Source organism: Pelodiscus sinensis, chromosome 3 (genome assembly GCF_052426305.1).
Source record: "Pelodiscus sinensis isolate ZL-2025 chromosome 3, ASM5242630v1, whole genome shotgun sequence".
Taxonomy (NCBI): Eukaryota; Metazoa; Chordata; order Testudines; family Trionychidae; genus Pelodiscus; species Pelodiscus sinensis.
Window position 1 is genome coordinate 92,459,862 of NC_143054.1, and position 20,461 is coordinate 92,480,322.

The 20,461-nt window shown below is 43.1% G+C and overlaps 1 protein-coding gene across 1 annotated transcript in view; it reads left to right on the plus strand.

Moving 5' to 3' along the window:
• RSPO3 (R-spondin 3) overlaps window positions 1-19,746 on the plus strand; it is an 87,283-nt gene extending 67,537 nt beyond the window's left edge. Inside the window, exon 5 of the mRNA XM_006139432.5 lies at window positions 18,686-19,746. Coding sequence (XP_006139494.1) covers window positions 18,686-18,879 — 194 coding nt within the window. The 3' untranslated portion in view covers window positions 18,880-19,746. The remainder of the gene's footprint in view (window positions 1-18,685) is intronic.
• Window positions 19,747-20,461: the final 715 nt, after the last annotated feature.

Sequence of the window (20,461 nt, forward strand, 5' to 3'; positions counted from 1 at the left end):
CTGGGTTTCAGTTGTTTTAAAATAGCAGCAGTGGATGGTCCACACTACCGCTATTTCAGAGAACTATTTCGAAATAAGAGTTATTCCTCGCGGAAAGAGGAGTCGTTATTTCAAAATAACCAGCCTCTTATTTCAAAATAATGGGCTTGGTAGTGTGGCTGTTATTTCAAAATAACTCCCTAGTGTAGATCTGGGCTTAGAGGAAAAGGAAGGAACAAGGAACAAGCTCTGGATGAGGCATAAAATCAAGAAGAAGGTGCCTTGCATTACTGCAGATCATAATGCAAAACAGTGAATATAAGCTAACCCTATGGGCTACCCATAGCAGTTTCAAACCTGGTATTAAAATGCAGACATTGAGTTAGGTTGACTGGTTTTAAATTGGCTCAGGTAACAGTTTTTGGGCTACAAGAAGTCAGCTCCTGTATTCAACAGTACAAAAACTATAGGGTAATCCAATGAAATTAACAGGCAACAGGTGTAATACAAAAAAAAAAAGGGAAAATATACAGTGTACAGTGCACACCTAAGCTGTGGAACTGATTGCTGTGGGATGTTTTGGTTGCCCAAAATATAACTGGGTTCAAAAAAATTCATGAAGGATAGCTCTATCTTTGCTAATAGTCAGGGGTACGACCCCCAGGCTCAGAACAACCTTATGCTTCTGGTGACCAAAAGTCAGAGATGGAGGATGGGTAGCTCACTCCAAATACCCTGTTCTGTACACTCTCCCTGAAGTGCTAGTATGAGCCATTGTTGGAGACAGGATACTGGGCATGACGTACCGGGGTCTGATCCAGTATGACCAGCATTATGTTGCTGTGAACATTCTTACATTTCTTGTCCTATATTTCCCCTCATGATTCTAAGGATAAGGACATAAAATAATAACAATAATTAATTTGTGCTGAAATAATACCATGAAGCCTCAATGAGAATTATGACGCTGTACTGCGAGATAGTGGACAATCCCTATACTAGACATTGGAGAGAACCTCTTACCTTTTTTGCACTGCCTTTCACCATTCTACCACTCACTGGTAGTGGGGATAATGGTGATGGGCCACTAGACATGTTTCATCTCAGCCTGCTCAGACCAAGTCTAAGGGATGTGGTGTTAAATGTCCAGTGTGATGTGAAATGAACCTGACTGGATTTTTATGTTATTACATGGATTAATGAAAGTATTCTTTTCTTCCATTGCACTTTTGTCTACTCATGAAAGCTTGCTGTTAATTTCAAAGTGCAAATTCTGTTATTACAAACAGCTTTAGGCCTACTGCTTGTTCTTTTGGGAATTTAAATAGAAAAAACTTGACAAATCCTGGATAAAACCTACATTTAGGAAATTCGCTTAATGTCTTGGGTTCATTTTAGGTTGTAGACTTTCACCTTGTGCAAAAAATCCTCATCCAAAGTTTTATGAGTAATATCCCTCAGGATAATACGGCATGTTTTTCCATTAGAGGGGGTGGGTAAAATTAGTCGGACACTTTGTATGAAAGTCTTTTAGTTTGAAAATTTCACCCCATAGGTCACTGGAGAATTTTGTCTGTAGAACTCCTGCTAAAGTTGAATGCTCAAGTAAGAGTCAGGAGAAGAAAAGAGGAGTATGTATAAATGAGAATAGCATGAAAGGAGATGTAGTAGCAGAAAGGGGAAGCACCGCACTAGGGAGTCAGAAGACAAGGGCAGAGCCAAAAGGGAGAAGAAGAGAAAACAGAAAACTACAGATACAGGGACATAAGAAAAGAAAGACAAAACCTACTTATATTACATAAGAAATATCCCTTTTGGGGGGCAAAGACAAAAAAGTCTGGATTAAGAAAAGTCAATCCTGGTTTCAGGGAAGGCAGAAAAATCTGCCCAAAGACCAGAGAGCCTTACTGTTCAAATGTTAGTATCTCCGTTTTATAGAGCTGGTTAGAAATTTCCCCATGGTGTAGTTTTTGACTGGAAAATGCTGATTCATCAAAATCAAACCATTCGACAGGAACATTTTGATTTTGATTAAATTCCAGCAGAAACCAGACAAATTTCTAAATTTTCTTGCCAGGTAAGTTTCCACCAGAAGCCTGCCTAGTTTCTTGCCAGCTCTCCTGGTTCATTGGCAGCTGGGCTGGTGAGCGAAAGGGGAGCGAAAAGCCTGGCAGCTGCCATTTCACAGCTCCTCAGCAGCCAGGATTCCCAAAGTCCCAACCTGCCAGCTGGACTGGCAAGGATCCAGGGCTGCCAGGCTCCTGGCTCTTTAGTGGTCTAGGAGCTCTGGCTCCCAGGTTCCCTGTGCTGCTTGACTCACTGCTTGGTGAGTTGCTGGGCTCCAAGCAGCTCACAGAGCCTTGGAAATATTTTGAAAATGTAGATATGCTGCCTTGACTTTCTAAATGAAATCTCAGAATCCCTGACCTGGAGGAAATTTCAACTTTCATACCATTTTCGAATGCTTTGGTTCCATTTTGGAATCTCCCACAGCCAGGTCTACTATTATACTCCTTTTTGGTGGAAGAGGGAGAGAGAAAAACTGATTCGCTTCAACCCGTTTTTTAAAAGAACCACCCAGAAAATGTTTCATGTATTTATACCAGGTTTGCACAAGTGTAGCCAAGGCAGCTTTTGGCTCCTTGTGGGTTTAAATAGTCTGCTATGTAATAATACCCAGCTGAGTCCTGGCGTGGTGATTTTGACTAAGGTGTCTATCAAAGGATTTTGACTAAGGTGTCTATCTCAGTTTATTAGGCACTGATGACTGGGTGACTAATGCTAAATCCATTGTATCAGTATAGTGGAAGTCATCCAGCCGCCTATCAGCATGTGCTACCTTTGGTGGGATAGAGCAAACAAATTTAAGAGTCTAAACAACTGAATCACAGTGAGACAGCCAGAGACTTGTCCTAATCAATCTGCTCCATGGCACTCCAATAGTTTGAAAGGAAAATTAAAACTGCCCTATCTGAGCAACAGATGTTTCCCTTTGGATAAGGAAAATGGCACAAAGGGCTTGTCTACATTTGACATACTACTGTGGCATAACTCTGCCACTGTAGCACTTCAAAGTAGACACTAACTACCTCTACTCGCAGGCGTGGATCTCCCATCAGTGTAGGTACTTCACCTCCTCAAGGGATGGAATCTAAACAACAGAAGAATTGACCTAGTGCTGTTTACACCAGTTAGATCTGCTTAATTTTGTTGTTTTCACATTCTGTGCAATGTAGTTATGCAGAAACTAGTTCCCAGTATAAACAAGCCGAAAGTCACAAACTGTCATAAAGCCAGTGTAGCCATTGCCACCTTATCTATTCCCAGCCCCCTCAGTGCAGGGCACCTGTTGGAAGCTGAAGGGGGTGTGCTGGAATGTTTTGCACTCTGGGGAGTCCTTCTGCCCCGCAGTGTAGCAGCCTCAAACAGGTACAATGTAGAGCAGACTTTAAGCTGCTCTAAATTTACACTAGGAGCAGAAATTTGGTAGAAAGCCACCTTTGCTCTTCCTTCTGCCTTTTTATCACAATCATATATACTATCAGTCCTAATATAAGTCCAGGCTGCTGCAACAGTCTCTGTTGTCTTCTCTGGGACTTGAATCAAGCTTAAGGCTCTGCATTAGTGACCTGCTTTAAGATCAGGTCCTCCACCCACTGAAGGTACTTGACACTTACCTGTGCCAGACCCATAGTCAATTAGGGAAATAGCACAGAGTTGCTGCTATAGCACTTTCATGTTTACTGATGCATTGGAAATTTTTTGCTATATGGATATTCCAAGAATTTACACACTCATTTTTTGCAATTATTTTAAGTCCAAGTTTAAAAAAAAGCTGCCATTGTTCATCCCTCATTTACAAATGATTTGATTACAAATTTGATAAATCTAAACAAACTAAAGTTGCTTTGGTAGTTTCTTCTTTTTAGTATTGTACTAGAAAGAGTTTTAATCTCTGCCGAGGCAGTAGCATCTGTCTCATATCATGTGTAACTTTTCTTGATTATTTCTAGAAAGGCAGACTAAACATGCAGTCCTGACATAATACAGCATCACATTTTCATTTCTGGTTCACGCAAATGCCTGTACCAGCTGAACTAAGTCTCTGAAAAGGGCAAGATCCATGACCTCAAGCGAGGCTAATGGGAGGTTTGGATTATTCTTTCCTGAAACAATAGAATAAGCTATTACAGATTTCTGCTAATACTTTGAAACTGCATTAGGGTGAGGAGGGTTCTGCCAATGACACATATATCCATTTAAAAAGTGTTGTGTTTTCTTAAAATTCCATTAGTATTAAAAGTGGTTATGCAATGGACCTGCCTTAAATTAATTTGTGTCTAATTTATACCACCTTTTATATAACTATAAATTTGCTATTGTCATCATATCACTAGTCATGAGCCTAAGAAGGGAGGAGCTAACTCATTCACTTGTTTCAGCATATGCATGTCAAATAAAATAAGCCAATGAATGCTCTAGTGCAGTGTTTCCCAAACTACGGGCTGCGGCCCGATACCGTGAAAAAAATACCAGGCCTCAGCATGGCTGCTGGCGTGTTCCGGGCTCCCAGAGTGCCCATGTGGTGTTGGGTCCCCCAAGCCCTGGGCTGGGCAGAAGATGCAGCCGGATGTTCCAGCCTCCTGGCGGAGGCGTAGCAAAGGGGAAGTGGGGGGAATTGCCCCCAGGCGCCACGCTAGGGTGGCACCAGGCTGGGCAATGGGGAGGGGGGGGAGGTGCGGGGCACTGTGCTCACCTGGCTGCAGGAGGAGGGAGGTGACGGGAACCTGGCACTGGACTCAAGGGGAGGGAGAAAGGGCGGGACAGGGAATCAGCACTGGGGTCAGCATGTCTGCATGGTTTGGGGAGAGGTGCAGTGAAACGTAACTCAGCTGGGCTGCGAGAGTGAAGAAGTGCTGGGTGCTGGTCTTAGCTGGTCTGTGGGAGTGGGGAAGTGTGGGGTGCTGGGCTGGGCTGTGGGCGTGGGGGTGGAAAGTGAGGAGCTCAGAGCTCAGTTTGGCTGCAGGAGGAGGGAGGTGCCAGAAACCGGGGGGCTAGAGACAAGGGGAGGAAAGGAGGGAGAGGCAGGAAATTAGATCTGGGCTCAGCAGTTCTGCAGGGCTTGGGGGGAGGTGCAGGGAAACGGGGCTCAGCTGTGCTGTGGGGAGGCAGGCAGGGAACCAGTGCAGGGCTCAACTGGGCTGGGGTGGATGGGGGAAGGCATAGGGAACAGATGGGCAGCTCAGCTGGGCTGTGAGGGGCTGCAGGGAACTGGTGCTGCACTCCCTTGGATTGTGGGAGATGGGGAGGGAGAGAACCAGGAGCCCTTAAGTGATGTCCCCTGATCCAAAAAATCCCTCATACGGGACCAGTCAGGTCCAGAGGGTGCCAGACCAGGGAGGTCCAACTCCTACCCAAGTCCCCTCCTTGCACCCTCCCTCCTAGCCAGATACCCTACCCCCAGTCTGCTCCTGCTCCCGCCTCCCGGAATGCCCGTGCGGTGCCAGGTCCCCCAAGCCCTGGCTTGGGCTGGGCGGAGGATGCAGCCGAGTGAAACAGTGAAAATTTATTCATTTTTCATTCTTTTTTGGCTGCAAAAAACAGTACTGAAAAAAGACAGGTTCCAACTAAAGTAAAAAGTTTGGAAATCCCTGGTCTAGCCAGCTTTCTATCCATCTTACAGTCCATTTATCCAATCCATATTCCCTTAACTTGCTGGCAAGAATATTGTGGGTGACCCTATCAGAAGCTTTGCTAAAGCTGGCACTGGGGGCTGTGGGAGGACCAGAAGCAACGTATTTGCATATTCATCATTTGCTTAATGAATATGCAAATGAATGTTACCAGTCCCCCAAAAGCTCATGAATGGATTTACTGGTCCCCGTGTCAAAAGTTGGGGAACCCCTGCTCTAGTGTGCATATCAACATATGTCAATAAAATTTAGATAGAGGAAAACACAATTAGACATAGAAATCTGCCATCACTAAGTGAGTGCTTGTCAAGAAGTTACTATTTATTGTTTTTTAAATTCTGGCAGTATATGTATGAGACTTCACAAGACAGAAATATCCAGACAGTCTACTCCAAAGTGCAATGAGGAGGGTGTATAGCCACACTAGCCCACAAGCAATACAGGGAAGGACCTGATATGTTTGAGAAAGACCTGATTTTCTCCCTGCATCCCAGTCACTTGAGCAGTATAGTAACTTGCTGCCTGTTTATAATAGCAGCAAATGGACACCAGTGGTCCCTCTAACGCACTGTTTCTCAACCTTTTTTTTATAAAGTACCCGTTTAAAAAATAAGTACCTCCAGTACCTACAGTTTTCAGACACACAACATTTTTTTTCTACCATTGCAACACATTGGTAGCTGGGCAGGTGATGAAATTTTTGGGTGTAAAAAGTACAAAAATAATAAAATGCTGTAAAACTTAAAACAAAAATTCAGTTTTCTCCAAATTTCAGTGGTACTGACATACCCCCCAGACTTCTCTCGAATATCCCTGGGGGTACTCATACCACAGGTTGAGAAACACTGCTCTAAGGTATGCGCTTGTGCGGCCACTCAGGAGAGATTCAAATGCTACTTGGATGATTAGCAGAATGTCCACAGCTAGATTTCACAGATGGTTCAGTGCACATAAAACATTTATTCTGCACAGGGATGGAAAAAAAATTTACACAGGGATAGAAAAAATTAGAGGGAATGTTGATTGACATGGGGAGGGGGAAGAGTGGGTGCTTAGCACCTACCAGCAGCTAAGCTCCCTCCTCCTTGCAGTGCCTCTCACCAGCTGGTGGCCCCACTGGCCAACTCCTTTCCCTCCCTCCCTCTCTCTCACCACTTCCCACCTGGCTGCAAAACAGCTGTTTCCAGGCATACAGGAAACTTAAGAAGGGGGCCGACAGGGGATGGGGCATGTTCCGGGAAGGAGGTGGGGAAGAGACTGGTCAAGGAAGGAAGCTGGGGGGAATGGATGGAATGGGCACAGGAGGTGGGGGGTATCAAGCACACCCAGCCTAGGGGACAAATCCACACTGATGCTCCCACTCTCTGCCCCTTCCTGCCCACCTGCTCAGAGTAGTGAATAGTTTATGTGCAGCATCTGATGATTCCTGCCTGCTCTCTCCCAATGTCTGTATTCCCTCTCACAATGCTGTATGCTCTTGCAGTCAGAGGGATTATTAGCCCAAAAGCTAAGCAAAAAAGACAAGGGACAATATAGTCAAAAGCACATTAGTGACTTAGGCGTCAGAGTCCCACTGTCACAAGTACCTAAGTCACTTAGGCGTCTACGTCTCATTGAAAGTCAATGCGGCAGGCACTTAGGCACTTTTAATTTTGCCCAAGAACCACTTTAGCAATACGTGCAGCTTTAAGAGTGATTTAAGTAAGTGTGAGAAATGCACCGCACGTGGATCCATGTAACATAATGAATTGTGACAATTCACACATTCTCTGCCCATCAATTTTTCTAGTGGCTAGGTTGACCCATGACCCTGTCACACTTTTGGTAATAACACTGTAGGGACACTATTGAGAGGTTTGAATTGCTTGAAATGTGCCGGGGGAAGGGTGAACAGACATCCCGACATTATCCTCATATTAGGAGCTTTGTTTATGTACGCAGCTGTGCTCTCTTCCTGAAAAAAGTGTCCTAATTTTTCCCACTTGTTATCTGGTCACACTAGCAGGGGAAGTACACAAGCATAACTGACTGAGCTGTTAGGCTTTGCTGTGACAAAGTTCTGGCTCATTAACCTGATGCCTAGTGGTTAATATGATCATGCTAAGGATTTATTTTAAGTACCGGCATGTCACAAGTTTACAAAAGGTTATATTGAAATAAGGGATCTGTTGAGGCGGGGGGCTTTTGCAATATTGTAACTAGACAGTTAGACAACATTGGCATATATGATGTATTAAGAAACTGATTTACACAAATGCTTAAGTTAATGATCAGAAGCATAATTATAGATACACAAAATGGGTAATAGGCAGGTACAGACCTTATTATGGTTACCAACCATGGGCACATATGGTTAAATATTTGAATAATTACACAAAGGAGAGGATATAAAAGCATTGATTTAGTTCCCTAAGCATGAGGTACATTGGACTCCTGAAATGATATCAACTGACTCATGGCTTTGAGAGATGCTCCACTGACAGTTTTTTCTATCTTTGTTTTCTCATTAATCTTGTGTGAGTATATTTTGCTAACCAACTCAAGAGCAATTGCTTTGTTTAAAGGCCTTATTGTGAGCATACAGATCTGTCACAAAACACATCAAACCAACAGACAAAGCTGTGATAATCAATAGTTATAAAAGTGGCAAATTAATAATCCCATTATTTGACAAGGACTGACACATACTTTGGCATAAATTGATCACTGAAGAGAAAATTGGGCTGTTTAAACTTTGAAGACACTTAATAGAGGAGTCATTTGCTAATGGGTTATAATGAAAGCATGATCTTTTTTGGACCTCACAGGATCATTGGGATAGGGTCCTTAATACTGTTTTTTGGCAGGCATTTGAGAAGTTCAGTGGGAGTATATTTTAGAGTTTCACTGTTCCAGAAAATGGGTCATGCTTCTTGGAAATGAGAAGGGACCTAGGAATTCACATAATATTGCATTAATGGACTATAGGTGACTTGAATCTGACCCAGGAACAAGCAATAATTGGCAGCAAAGATTTTTGAGAGGTTGGCTCTTCCAGTCTCAACTTTCACCACTGGGAATTCCTGATTGAATTCACAGCACATGTTCTTTCTCCAAGCCTTATGTTGTTTTTATGATTAATTTTTTTAACTCCTTCCATGAAGTTAGAAGGATTAGATAAGTTAGAGTTAAATTAAGTTTACCAACTGTGGTGCATGAACAAGCATGAAAGAATGGTCTGTGCTATAGGATGATTAAGTGGCAAATGTTACACAAAATTAAAGTATCATTCAAATGACCGAGAAATCCTGCACTCATCCTATCCAGTAACTTTGGAGATATCAAGCAACACCACCTTGACAGAGTTCTTCCTCTGATCCAACAATTACCTAGGTATGTGTGTAACTTTACACCTATGAGAAGTCCCACTGAAGTAAATGAGATTATTCACTTAAAGTTACTTCAGTATTGTATTGTACAGTGTTTTGCCCTATCTTACATGAATTCCCCACCTGTGACATGGAATACCTCTTAAGGAGGTCTCCAGGGATAGCCACAGGCAGGGAGCTCTTAGCAGCAGTTCTTGCAGGAACTGTACTGAACAGGACCTACATGGATGGAATGGGTGGGGAGCAGCAGTGAAGAAGTAAATGTCTGTGCTCAGATGTCCCTGCCTGTGATGAATTCACAAGGTTCACTCAGTTTGCAAGAGATCTGCAGGCTAAGAGGATGATGAGTCCAACTTCCTTTATTTAGGGACAGAACTTTATCCCAAGCACAGAAGAATTCCCTAAAAATTCAGTCAGTTGAAACTCATAGGTCCAGCACATGGAGTTTCCATGGAGCCTCTCACAGATGATCCTGACTGGTTCGGCCAGGAAGCTATCAAGCGCTGGCACTTCAGTTGCCCCTCCACCCACTGTCATGCTGCTCCTGCCCTCTGACTTGGCGGTGCCCCTCTAGGAGCCTTGTGCTTTCTGCGCAGGATGTGGGAAGGTGAGGAGGGGGTCACTGATGTCAGGGTGTCCCTCCCCCTCCCACTCCTGTACTCCATCTCCACACAGAGAGGAGGTGGAGGGAGCTTGGCAATGCAAATCTTTGTGTCTCTCACACACTGTGTGTCTCTGTCATTCTCACAAAACACACAGGCTACATCTACATTGGGTTCTGTTGCGCAAGAACATACGCAAATGAGGCACAGCGATGAATATTGACGTGCCTCATTTGCATACTTCATAAGCCGTTATCTTTGAGCAAGGGGCTTTTGAGCAAGAAGGTTTTTTCAGGCAGAATGGCTCTTGAACAAGAGGCGGGTTTTGCGCAAGAAGGAGCAGAGTAGACTGCTCCTTCTTGTGCAAAAGCCCTTGCGCAAAATGGTGGCTCATTGATCAGTAATACAGAGCCATGGCCAGTAGAAGCTGTGGGCTCAGTGCCTGTAGATGAGGGGCAGCACATGGCACCATGGAGCCATTGTTGTATATGCCAGCTGCTTTCAGGAGGTGGTGCAGGGCCAGGGCAGGAGTGAGGTGCCTTAACTCTACTGCTCCACCACCCAGTGCCCAGCCAGAGCCTGCTTCCTGAGCCTGTCTCAGCCCTGAACCCCCTCTTACACCCAACATCCTGCCCCAGACATGAGTCCCCCTGCACCAAGCTCCTTCCCAGAGCTTGCACTCTGAACCCCCATCTGGACCCCAATCCCCACACAGGGCTAAGCCCAGAGCCCCTCCCACACTTCGAACTGCTTGGACCAAGACCAGAGCCTGCTCCCCAACCGCCTATCCCAGCCTGGTGAAAGTGAGTGAGGATGGGGCAGGTAGGGAGATTGACTGAGCAAGGTGAGGCCTCAGAGAAGGGGTGGAGAAGGGCCAGGTCTCGGAGAAGGGGCAGGAAAGAAGTGGCGCAAGGGTATTTGGATTTGAGGTAGATCTTACATTGCACTGAAATTGAAAAAGTGATCTTGTGGTAAAAAGGGTGGAGACCACTGCCTTAGTCTGTTTGTGTCAGCTCTGATGTTTTTGGTGTGGAGTATTCTGTTAAATATTTAAAATACCTGTCCCTTTGACCACTCACTTCCCCCTCAGGAAATGAAAATATTTACCACCTGAAAGCACAACAGTGAATGTAATAATGTAAACGCTTCTCTGGAGCAATCTATTATGTGGCTACATATTTAAAGATGTTTTCAAATGTGGATTATATAAAATACATATTTTAGGGATTTCTTAAAACAAATTAGATTTACAAAAACAAAGAGCCTTCAAGCCTTCTGTTGTGTGACCAGACACATAGTGTATGCTCAAGTTCACCACCAGATTTCTATATGAAGTACTGCTCAACCTGGTAGCTTATTTCTAGACTTACTGAACTAAACAAATTCATTTATAACTAATAATAATAATCTACATGGGAAAATTGACCAGAAAGAGTTATTCCAGAATAGATTACTCTGAACTAAAACTCCCCTTTTATTCCAGAAAAGGTACTCTGTAGAATTTATTTAGCTTTTGATGAACTAGCATTTTCAGATGGAAAAATGTTCTTTGTTCGAAAATTTCCCACCAGCTCTAATGACAATTATTTATTCTTGTTTTCATCATGGGGGAGTAAGGAAGGGTTGCCCACAAAAGCTCATGATACTATATATATTTTTGTTAGTCTCTAAGGGTATGTCTACACTACCCCGCTAGTTCGAACTAGCGGGGTAATGTAGGCATACCGCACTTGCAAATGAAGCCCGGGATTTGAATTTCCCGGGCTTCATTTGCATAAGCGGGGAGCCGCCATTTTTAAAACCCTGCTGGTTCGAACCCCGTGCAGCGCGGCTACACGGGGCTCGAACTAGGTAGTTCGGACTAGGCTTCCTATTGGTGTACCGTTAGTTCGGAATAGGAAGCCTAGTCCGAACTACCTAGTTCGAGCCCCGTGTAGCCGCGCTGCACGGGGTTCGAACCAGCGGGGTTTTAAAAATGGCGGCTCCCCGCTTATGCAAATGAAGCCCGGGAAATTCAAATCCCAGGCTTCATTTGCAAGTGCGGTATGCCTACATTACCCTCCTAGTTCGAACTAGGAGGGTAGTGTAGACATACCCTAAGAGTGCGTCTACACTGCATCCATAGCTTCAAATTGTGTAACTTATTTCAAGTCAATTTCAAAATAACTTATTTTGAAACTTGGTACTGTCTACACAGCACTTATTTAGAAATAAATCGCTATTCCAAAATGTCCCTTACTCCTTATGGAATGAGGTTTACAGGGAGGTTGGACTAGTGAGCCAGTTATATTTCAAAATAACGGGCATGCTCAAAAGACGTAGAATAGCTATTTCGGGATACCTCTGGTATCCCAAAATAGCACTGCAGTGTAGACGTAGCCTTAAGTGCCGCAGGACTACTCATTGCTTTCAATAGGGTATAGGAAGTATGTTGTACTAAGAAAGGCCTTGCTATGGCAGAATGCTGCAATCAGGTGGGAGTGTTGATATCAGTATGTCCCAGCACAATACACCATCACCTCATATCCTCTTTCTGAAGTTATAAAACTGCCCCAATATAGATACAGTACTAAGTAGAAAAGGAATTATAATAGTGAATGTATTGCCGGGAACGGATCTGGATTGGAAGCATTCACACTGAAGTCCTCAGTTTAATCCAAAAGCAGGTATAGCATAGGTAGAGAAGTTTCCTCTGCATTATCATGCTCGCTTGGTTCAATCCTGGCCTGGAGGGACCCCCTCTCAGAGTAACAGGATTATTCCCCTTTTTACAATGTGAATTCCCCTTTTCACAGTGTAAAAAGTCTTCCTTTGAGCAGCCAGAATGACCTAGGGAAGCTCAAAGGTGCCCCCTAGTGGAATTTTACTTGTAGTTCATCAAAGAAAGTGTAATACAACCACTTGATTAATCAGAGCAAGTCTCTGTTGAGCAGCACATTTTTGTCCCTGTGCACCTGCATTTTAGCCCTAACAGGTTAGGATGGATGCTCCTTTTTCTTTTATTCTACTTTCCTTCCACAATGTGTATATAAATGCCAATATGTATATATAATTTTAAAAGAGCTATGAAAACTCTTTTAAAGTAAGAGTTTCTGTTTAAGGTATTCGTGCAAAATGAACCAATAAGCATGCCATTCACCAGGAAATTTCTGCTTACCAGAGCCATCAATCTGTAAAATGTTACACCAGCTCCTTGTAACAGCACGTGTAACTTCTTAAAGCAGGGATGGAGAACCTTTTTTGGTTTGGGGGCCACTGACCCACAGAAAAATCAGTCAGGGGACACAAGTGAGGAATGAAAAAAAACCTCACTATAGTCCCCAACTGAGAAGGACAAAGACACTTCCCACATTCCTCTCACACACCAGAGCCTAGAGGGGCCCAACCTAGTAGATTTTGTGTACTCCAGCCCACTGGGGGGCAGCAAAAGGGCTGGAGTATCAGCACCAGGGCCCTGAGCCTCAGGGGCCATATCCAGGCAGGCCGAGAGCTGCATCCGACCCCTCAAGCCTGAGGTTCCCCACCTCTGTCTTAAAGAGATAATATGATTTAGTATATATATAATACTCCTTATCCCTGAATCTTAAGTGCTTAACACAGGTGTTTATCGCCATCTTATAAATAGGAGAAGAGAGGGATAATAAGGTTAAATGATTTGTCTAGGGTCACATATTAAGTTTATGGGAGAATCAGGGAAATAACTTAATTCTACTGATTATTACTGTAGGGTATAGTTCTTTAGACCACTCATTCTTAATGCATCATGGGAGTTTCTGTGCCATGAAATAATCTGCATGCCAGAAATTGAACATTTTCTTATGGTTTTATTGTTCATTCTAGTTTATATCATTATTCAACATTAACTTTTCTTCTTTCCTCGTCTGTCATTTTTCTTTAGATGGAAATAGGTGACATATTGAAAGTAATACTACAGAAAGCTGTGCACGCAGGCCTGGCAGTGCAAGGGAAGGGGGGGGGGGGCAAATGGGACAACTGCCCTGGGGCTCAGCAATTTAAAAGAGTCCAGAGCTCCCAGGCACTGCTGCAACTACCTCAGCAGGGGCAGCTGCCAGGTCCCACCCCTTCCGCCCTAAGCCCCACCCCTTCCGGTTGCACAGAGCCAACGCTCCCCCTCCTTCCTGCCTTGCTCAGGGGCCCAGCAAGTCCATCAGCCCCACAGTGTGCACTCCGTCTATAAAGACAATATGTTTTATATGGCACATTTCGTTTCATAGAATCCTTTAAGCACTTTATAGCTACTTACCCGAAGGTCTAATGCAATGCCATCACTTCTGGGCTGGAGGACAGTGCAGTATGTGCTACATAATATTGAGGAGATTTTTTTTCCCCTCTGGCATAAAAGCCTTGTTTTCATTAAATGTGTCACAGGATGTTCACACAGAACAAGGAAGTTTTTGTTCTTGTTCCTTGTTGGTGTGAAAATACAGCAAAAGGCATCAACTTGTGTTTTACTAAATGTGTCTCCAAATATTCCCAGCTGCTGCCCATGTGATGGGGGGGAAAGGGGTTGGGGAGGTGAAGAGAAGGCAACAAGCAGCAAGAAGCTCAAACGCTACCCATTTATTAATGGGTAACTAAGAGAAGAGGAACTTTCACCTTCTCCCCCTAACCTTCAAGTGCCAGAAGAATCTATATCCCAGAGAGGATGGAAACAAAGTAACACCATTATATACATGTTTATAAAAAGTGTGGTTAAAAGCGCTAATGAGCCAGCACCGCATGATGATAGATGAGTGCCTGCTTTACAAAAACTGCAAAGATTACTCTTTTTGGTCAAATTGTTTTTCCAGAGAAGCAGAATGCAACATTCTAGAACAGAGGCTCCTTCACAAAAAGTGGCAATATGTGTGCATTTGTGATAGACTGCGTTAAGAGTTTCACATGAAGAGCTATGCAGAGAAAGCTGTTTGCTGTGCAAAGCAAGTTTAACGGTACAGAGTCCAGGAATCCCTTTGTTGTGCAGACGATGGAAATTCCATTTTGTGAGGGATTTCCAGATTGGCTGCAGTTCTGAATTGGTGTGAAACCTGAACATTTTAAAATCTTCACCAATAAAACTTTTTTAAAACACCGGTTTGGGTTGATGTCAATGATTTTTGGTTTTGATTTGTGTCTTAAAATGTATAATATAATGAAAAATAAATAAGAACATTCATAAGAAAGCAAAAAGCAAAAAAGCAAAAAAAATTGTTCCAAAGATGTCAAAAATGACAGGTTTGAAATCGAGGAAACTTTTTGCCACATTTTCTTTTGAAATGAAATTCCAGTGACATTGACTCAGTTTCACAAAGTGTGATCTTAATAGAATTCTGTGAATTCTGATGGACTTTGTTTCCATTGAAGTTTCTCTGACCAGTTCTGCCCAGAAACTGCTCTAGCCAGTCTAATTTAGATGAGTTCTTACATTATGCTAGCAATTGCTGTAGCTCCGAGTCAGGACAGTCACTGGGGAGCATGAAGTTGTCTTAGATCCATCTTCTCCATCACCCTGGGTCCCGCACCAAGTGCAAGTTGACTTGGGCCTAGCAATCTACCCCACTGTGTGCAAAGGGAGCACCAATGCAGCTTATGCTCAGTCACTGCCAAAGCTTATGCTGGCTTTTGCATAACTCATTAAAGGTTGTAACTTTTAAGAAATTCCCCTCTCTAGAGGGGTGAGTGGAGTGATTGGGCTGCAGTGGGACCTTCCAAGTATAACTGGCTGACTCAGCCTGATTCTTTTCTTACTGTTCCTGCAGAGTGTATGCTGCTGCAGCAGGCCTGACACCCTTTCAATAGACTCAGTACACACTCCCCTCCACCTCCATCCAGTTTTAGGCTCTCTCTTGACTAGAGACACTGTAGCTGCTATAGTAAATCCACCCTCTTGAAAAGCTGTAGTTAGGTCAAGGGAAGAATTCTTTCATTAATCTAATGCTGTCAACACTAGGGCTTAGGCCAGCTTAACCACGTCTTCTAGGTATGTGATTTTTTTCATACTCCTGAGCAACATAGCTGGATTGCTCTAACTTTCTGGTGTAGACCAACCCTTCTGCAGAAGCACAAGAGGGAATATGCTATTCTAGTGTGTTGTCCAGGGGCAGCCACAAGGGGTACCCCCTTTCAATTTGGTGTTGTGTAGTAAACTCATATTGTGACTTTAGATCATTTCTCAGATTTAGGTGGAAGGGGTAAGGTTGGAAGCTAGCTTCCTCCAGACAACCCTTCATCACTGCCTGGCCTGGGTAGCCTGAAATTCTGGGGCAATTTAAAGTGCCCAAGAGAGCTGCCTCTCCGCCTTGGTCGGCAACTTTGGATGCATCACACTACTGCTAGCCTAGATAGTAATTGAAAGTGCCACAATTTAAAAGCAGCAGAGCACCCCGGGCAACCCAGGACTCCCCTTCCACCTGCCACCCCACTGCACAGTAACAGAAATATTACTGAGTTTCAAGATCTTTCCAAACAATATTGCTGCCTGTCTTGAGTAATAATTCCACTTGTTTTCTAAATCTATCTATCTATCTATCTATCTATCTATCTATCTATCTATCTATCTATCTATCTATCTATCTATCTATCTATCTATCTATCTATCTATCTATCTATCTATCTCCCAGGGCTAGATCAGTGAGTTGCCATGAGTGTCTAAAAATTCCAAATCAATCAGTGTCTAAAGAGGCAGCCGGGGAGTGCATTTCCAATGTGTCCAAACCATTGAGGTTAGGAGGTTACAGCTGTACAATATTGGACCATCACCAAGTGAACAATGTCAAACATTGAACATCTGGATGATTTCCATCAAAATAACATTTCTTCTGGGGTTGATAGTCTTTACAGAGGTTTGGAACTGAATTCAAAACTGTCACTGACACATAGATATATACTATTAGGACTTGATGCATGTTCACATACTGAAAGGAACTCAAAATGGAAATGGTTTGTAACCCAACACTTTGAGTCGTCTCTGAGAACTGGGCACACATTCCATAGGTCACCATTTAATGTCTGCTGTCCTTCACGCTGTAAGCTTATCTGCCATTTAGAGAGCACTGGTGCTGTTAACAGGCTTGTACACTTGTTTTGTCTGACCGTCCAAATTCATTGGATTAACAGCAACGCTGTTCTGTTCTGACGTAGCAGAAGAAAGACTCAGTTATTCATCCATAATTGGCTTAGGAAGTGTAAATCTCTTAACTTTAATCTGAAACTTTTATCAGTTGGAACTGGTCAGGAATGGACTTGTTGGGAAACAAGACGGGTAATTATGCATAAGGCTGCATGGCTTTCCATGACCTCTTTAACTTCTGTAGCAAACGCGCAGACAATCGCTTGAGCGGCCCTGCAGTCAGCCACACCAGCCACCGCTGGAACAGCCTGTGGCCAGCTGCTGCTTGGATGGCCCTGGGCTGTTAGCCATCAGGACTGCCTGAGCCATAGTGAGTGCAGCTGGCCCCAGTGGTCACCTCAGCAGTGGCTGGTGGGTACTTGTCCCAGATCCCCCCATCTCCCATCCCCTTCCCCTGAGCAGTGGTGTCCCTTTATAGCAACAGGCCCTTTATAGCAACAGCCTCCTGTGCCCTTCCCTCCCCAGCAGGTGCTCTAGGGTCACTCAGCTAAGATTTAATCAGTTATTTATAGTAAAGGTCATGGGCAGGTCACAGACTGTGATTTTTTGCTTATTGCCCATGATCTGTCCATGACTTTTATTAAAAACACCCCTGACTAAATCATAAACTTAACTATGCATCGCACATGGGCCACTGCACACTTCCCTTCATTCTCTAGCCTTACTTCTTGCCTCTCTTCCCAGTCTCCTTCATGCTGTTCTAGCTCCTCTTCCCCTGATCTGACACCCTTGACCTTTAATCTTTCCTTAGACTGAACTACTCCCTCCCTCCATCCTGAACTGGTTTTCAATCCCCTACAAGTTGCCAGAGCTTTTTACCTTTTCTCCTGTTTCAGCTTTTCATGTCTTGGATCGGCTTGGTTCCCTATATTCATCACCCTCTCCATTACAGACAACACAGAGATCTATCTCCTAGTAACCGGGTTTGGTTATAGCTGTTTTCCAAATACAGACGTCACCAAACCCAGGGTATTTCTAATATTATACACTTATGAGACATGGACTAAAGTATTTTTTGCTGTAATAAGCAGTGATTGTTGTTTTCAGAACATGACATTTGCCATGATGCCGTAAAACAGAGTTAACTAGGTGTTTCTCAGTACTGCACAAACAGTGAAATTTTCCCTTGTGGAGGGAGCTAGCACAAGGCCTCATATGCTACTTATATCTCATTTCAAATACTGTTCTATAGCATCAGAAGGATTCTTCTGCATATGGGTAAATTTCACTTATAGGGCTCAGTATATGAACCAGTTCTCCCATATAAAACCCACTCAAGTTTTGGTTTGTGTATAAAGCCAAGTTTAACTGTTAAAGTCTTTCATACTTGGAGAGGTTTCTAACATGAACGTGAGAAATAAAAGGATAAATACATTGCACAGATAGTCCACAGCCACTAGCAATATTTAAATATTCCGTAAGGGATATTTCTCCCTGAAGGGAAGGACATCCCCTGCAGGAGAGAGAAAAGTTTAAGACTGTAGATCCCAGATCTTCTCCTGTGCTGAGCAGAGCTCTGGGACAGAGAAGGGGAATAAGCAGGGAGCCACTTACAGCATTGTGGTTTACTAGCCACATTCGCTGTGGCTTCTGTGTCAGGCATAAGTTGTATCATCCTGTGGAGTGCTCTAACTTACATCAGTTGGAGTATACACGAAATGAGAAGTGGCAGAGTGCAGGTGCACTCTGCCATGCTCACAATGACCTCTGTTGGGGGCAGTTGGCATAGAGTAAAGATCTGATTCACAGAAGAAAAACTATGATAGATGTCCTGACTACTGGGTTATTGTTCGGTGTCAGCTTCATGAGCTTGTAATCAAAGGGCAAATTTTCAGTCTCTTGGCAAACTGATGGGATTCAAAGACTGGGATGGTCTAAGTATTGCTTATAATGTGCCATGTATTTTTATTTCAGGGAAAAAAAATAGAGATGAGAAAGGGAAAAGGCCAAACAAAGAAGAAAGTAGGGAGACAAGGCAGGAAAACAAAGACCGAGAATCCCGAAGACAAAACCGAGAGCAGCGGGAAAACAAAAACAAAATGCAGCAGAAGAAAAGAAAAGCCCAAGATAAACAACAGAACCCAGCACCTGTCAGCACTGTACACTAATGGCCTTACCTGATTGTTTTACACTTATGATGCTGCTATCTCAACCAGATCCCCACGACAGATGCTCGAGCTATTCAAACCACAAATGGACACTGCTATCAGTTATTGTTAAACCTTAAACAACATTCCAAATAGTTCCTATATTCTCCAGGCAATCATAGTTTATTAAAGAGACTGACATGAGCCAAGAATAAAAAATAAATCTAAAAAAGGGATACATTAAAACTATTATATTATATGCTTCCATGCATCTGTAAGAGGCAATTAAGAAATTGTGTATATACTTATTAATAGGGTATAAAATATAGCAATATAATGAATGACATCTGGAAGAGCAACCTGCTTCCTCTGTAAAATATTTTCAAGCTATTGTTTAAGCAAAGTATGAGACAAGAGATATGTCAAAATCAAAGACACATCATCCTATCATATATTTTACATAACTATTCAGAGCGGAGCATGAGGAAAACTATTTTTCAAGAGCCAGTAGAAAGCTACCCTGTGGTGGATCTGAACTGAATTATGCTGGAGTTCCCTGGTACCTGTTCCTGACTCATGTGAGATATACCAGGGGAAGCATACCTACAGGTCATTGAAAGTTAAAGAAGGAAAAGGAGTGGAAGCAACTGCAACTTTGGAGCTTGAAGTCCCTAAAGGAGAAGTGGTGACGCTTTGCTCATATAGCACTCTTTGCTATGAGACAACACAATGTTTTCTGGTCTAAACAGTGGTACAGTGTGTGCTGTTCTATGCTTTTTATAACTATGTGTAACTTAAATTTACATTTCCAATCTTCCAGTGAATGACAAATCGTATTTGTAGAAGACAATGCTGAGTTAATAAAGAACAGAAAATAGACCACAGAAATGTGTGTCTTTCATAGTTGTGGCGGGGTTTTTCCTTTTTTTTTTTTTACTGGAAGAATCTACTACTTTAATAATCAGCCTTATGAACGCCATGGAGAGAAACATGTAGAAACATGAAGAGAAAACTTTAACAATGTATATCTAGTGAAAGAGAAGCCACTACAATAAATATATTTGTGGAAAGAGTGGATAAAGTTTGGTCCATTTTTGTTTGCTTGAAAATCATGATACAGTGTAGAACGAGGTGTACCAGTAGTTCGGAATAGGAAGCCTAATCCGAACTACCTAGTCCGTGCCGCGTGTAGCCGCAGGCACGGAGTCCGAACTAACGGACATTTAAAAATGGCGGCACCTGGCAAGATGCAAATGAAGCCCGGGAAATTCAAATCCCGGGCTTTATTTGCAGCTTCGGTTGCCTACATTAACCACCCTAGTTCGAACTAGGGTGGTAGTGTAGACATACCCTTATAGAATAGTGGAAAGATGGAAAATATCTAATAGGACATCAATGAAATCCTTACCCCATCATAGCCAATGACAAAGAATGATCTTTGATTTCAGTGGAACCAGATTTCACCTCAAGAGTCCAGTCCAAAAGCACACTGAAGTTAATAGAAAGATTTCAGTGGCATTTGGAGAAGGACCCTGGTAATGCAGGATTATTTCCTTTATTTTACTTAGCCTTTGGGCAGTGACCACCTTTTATTTCATAAAAA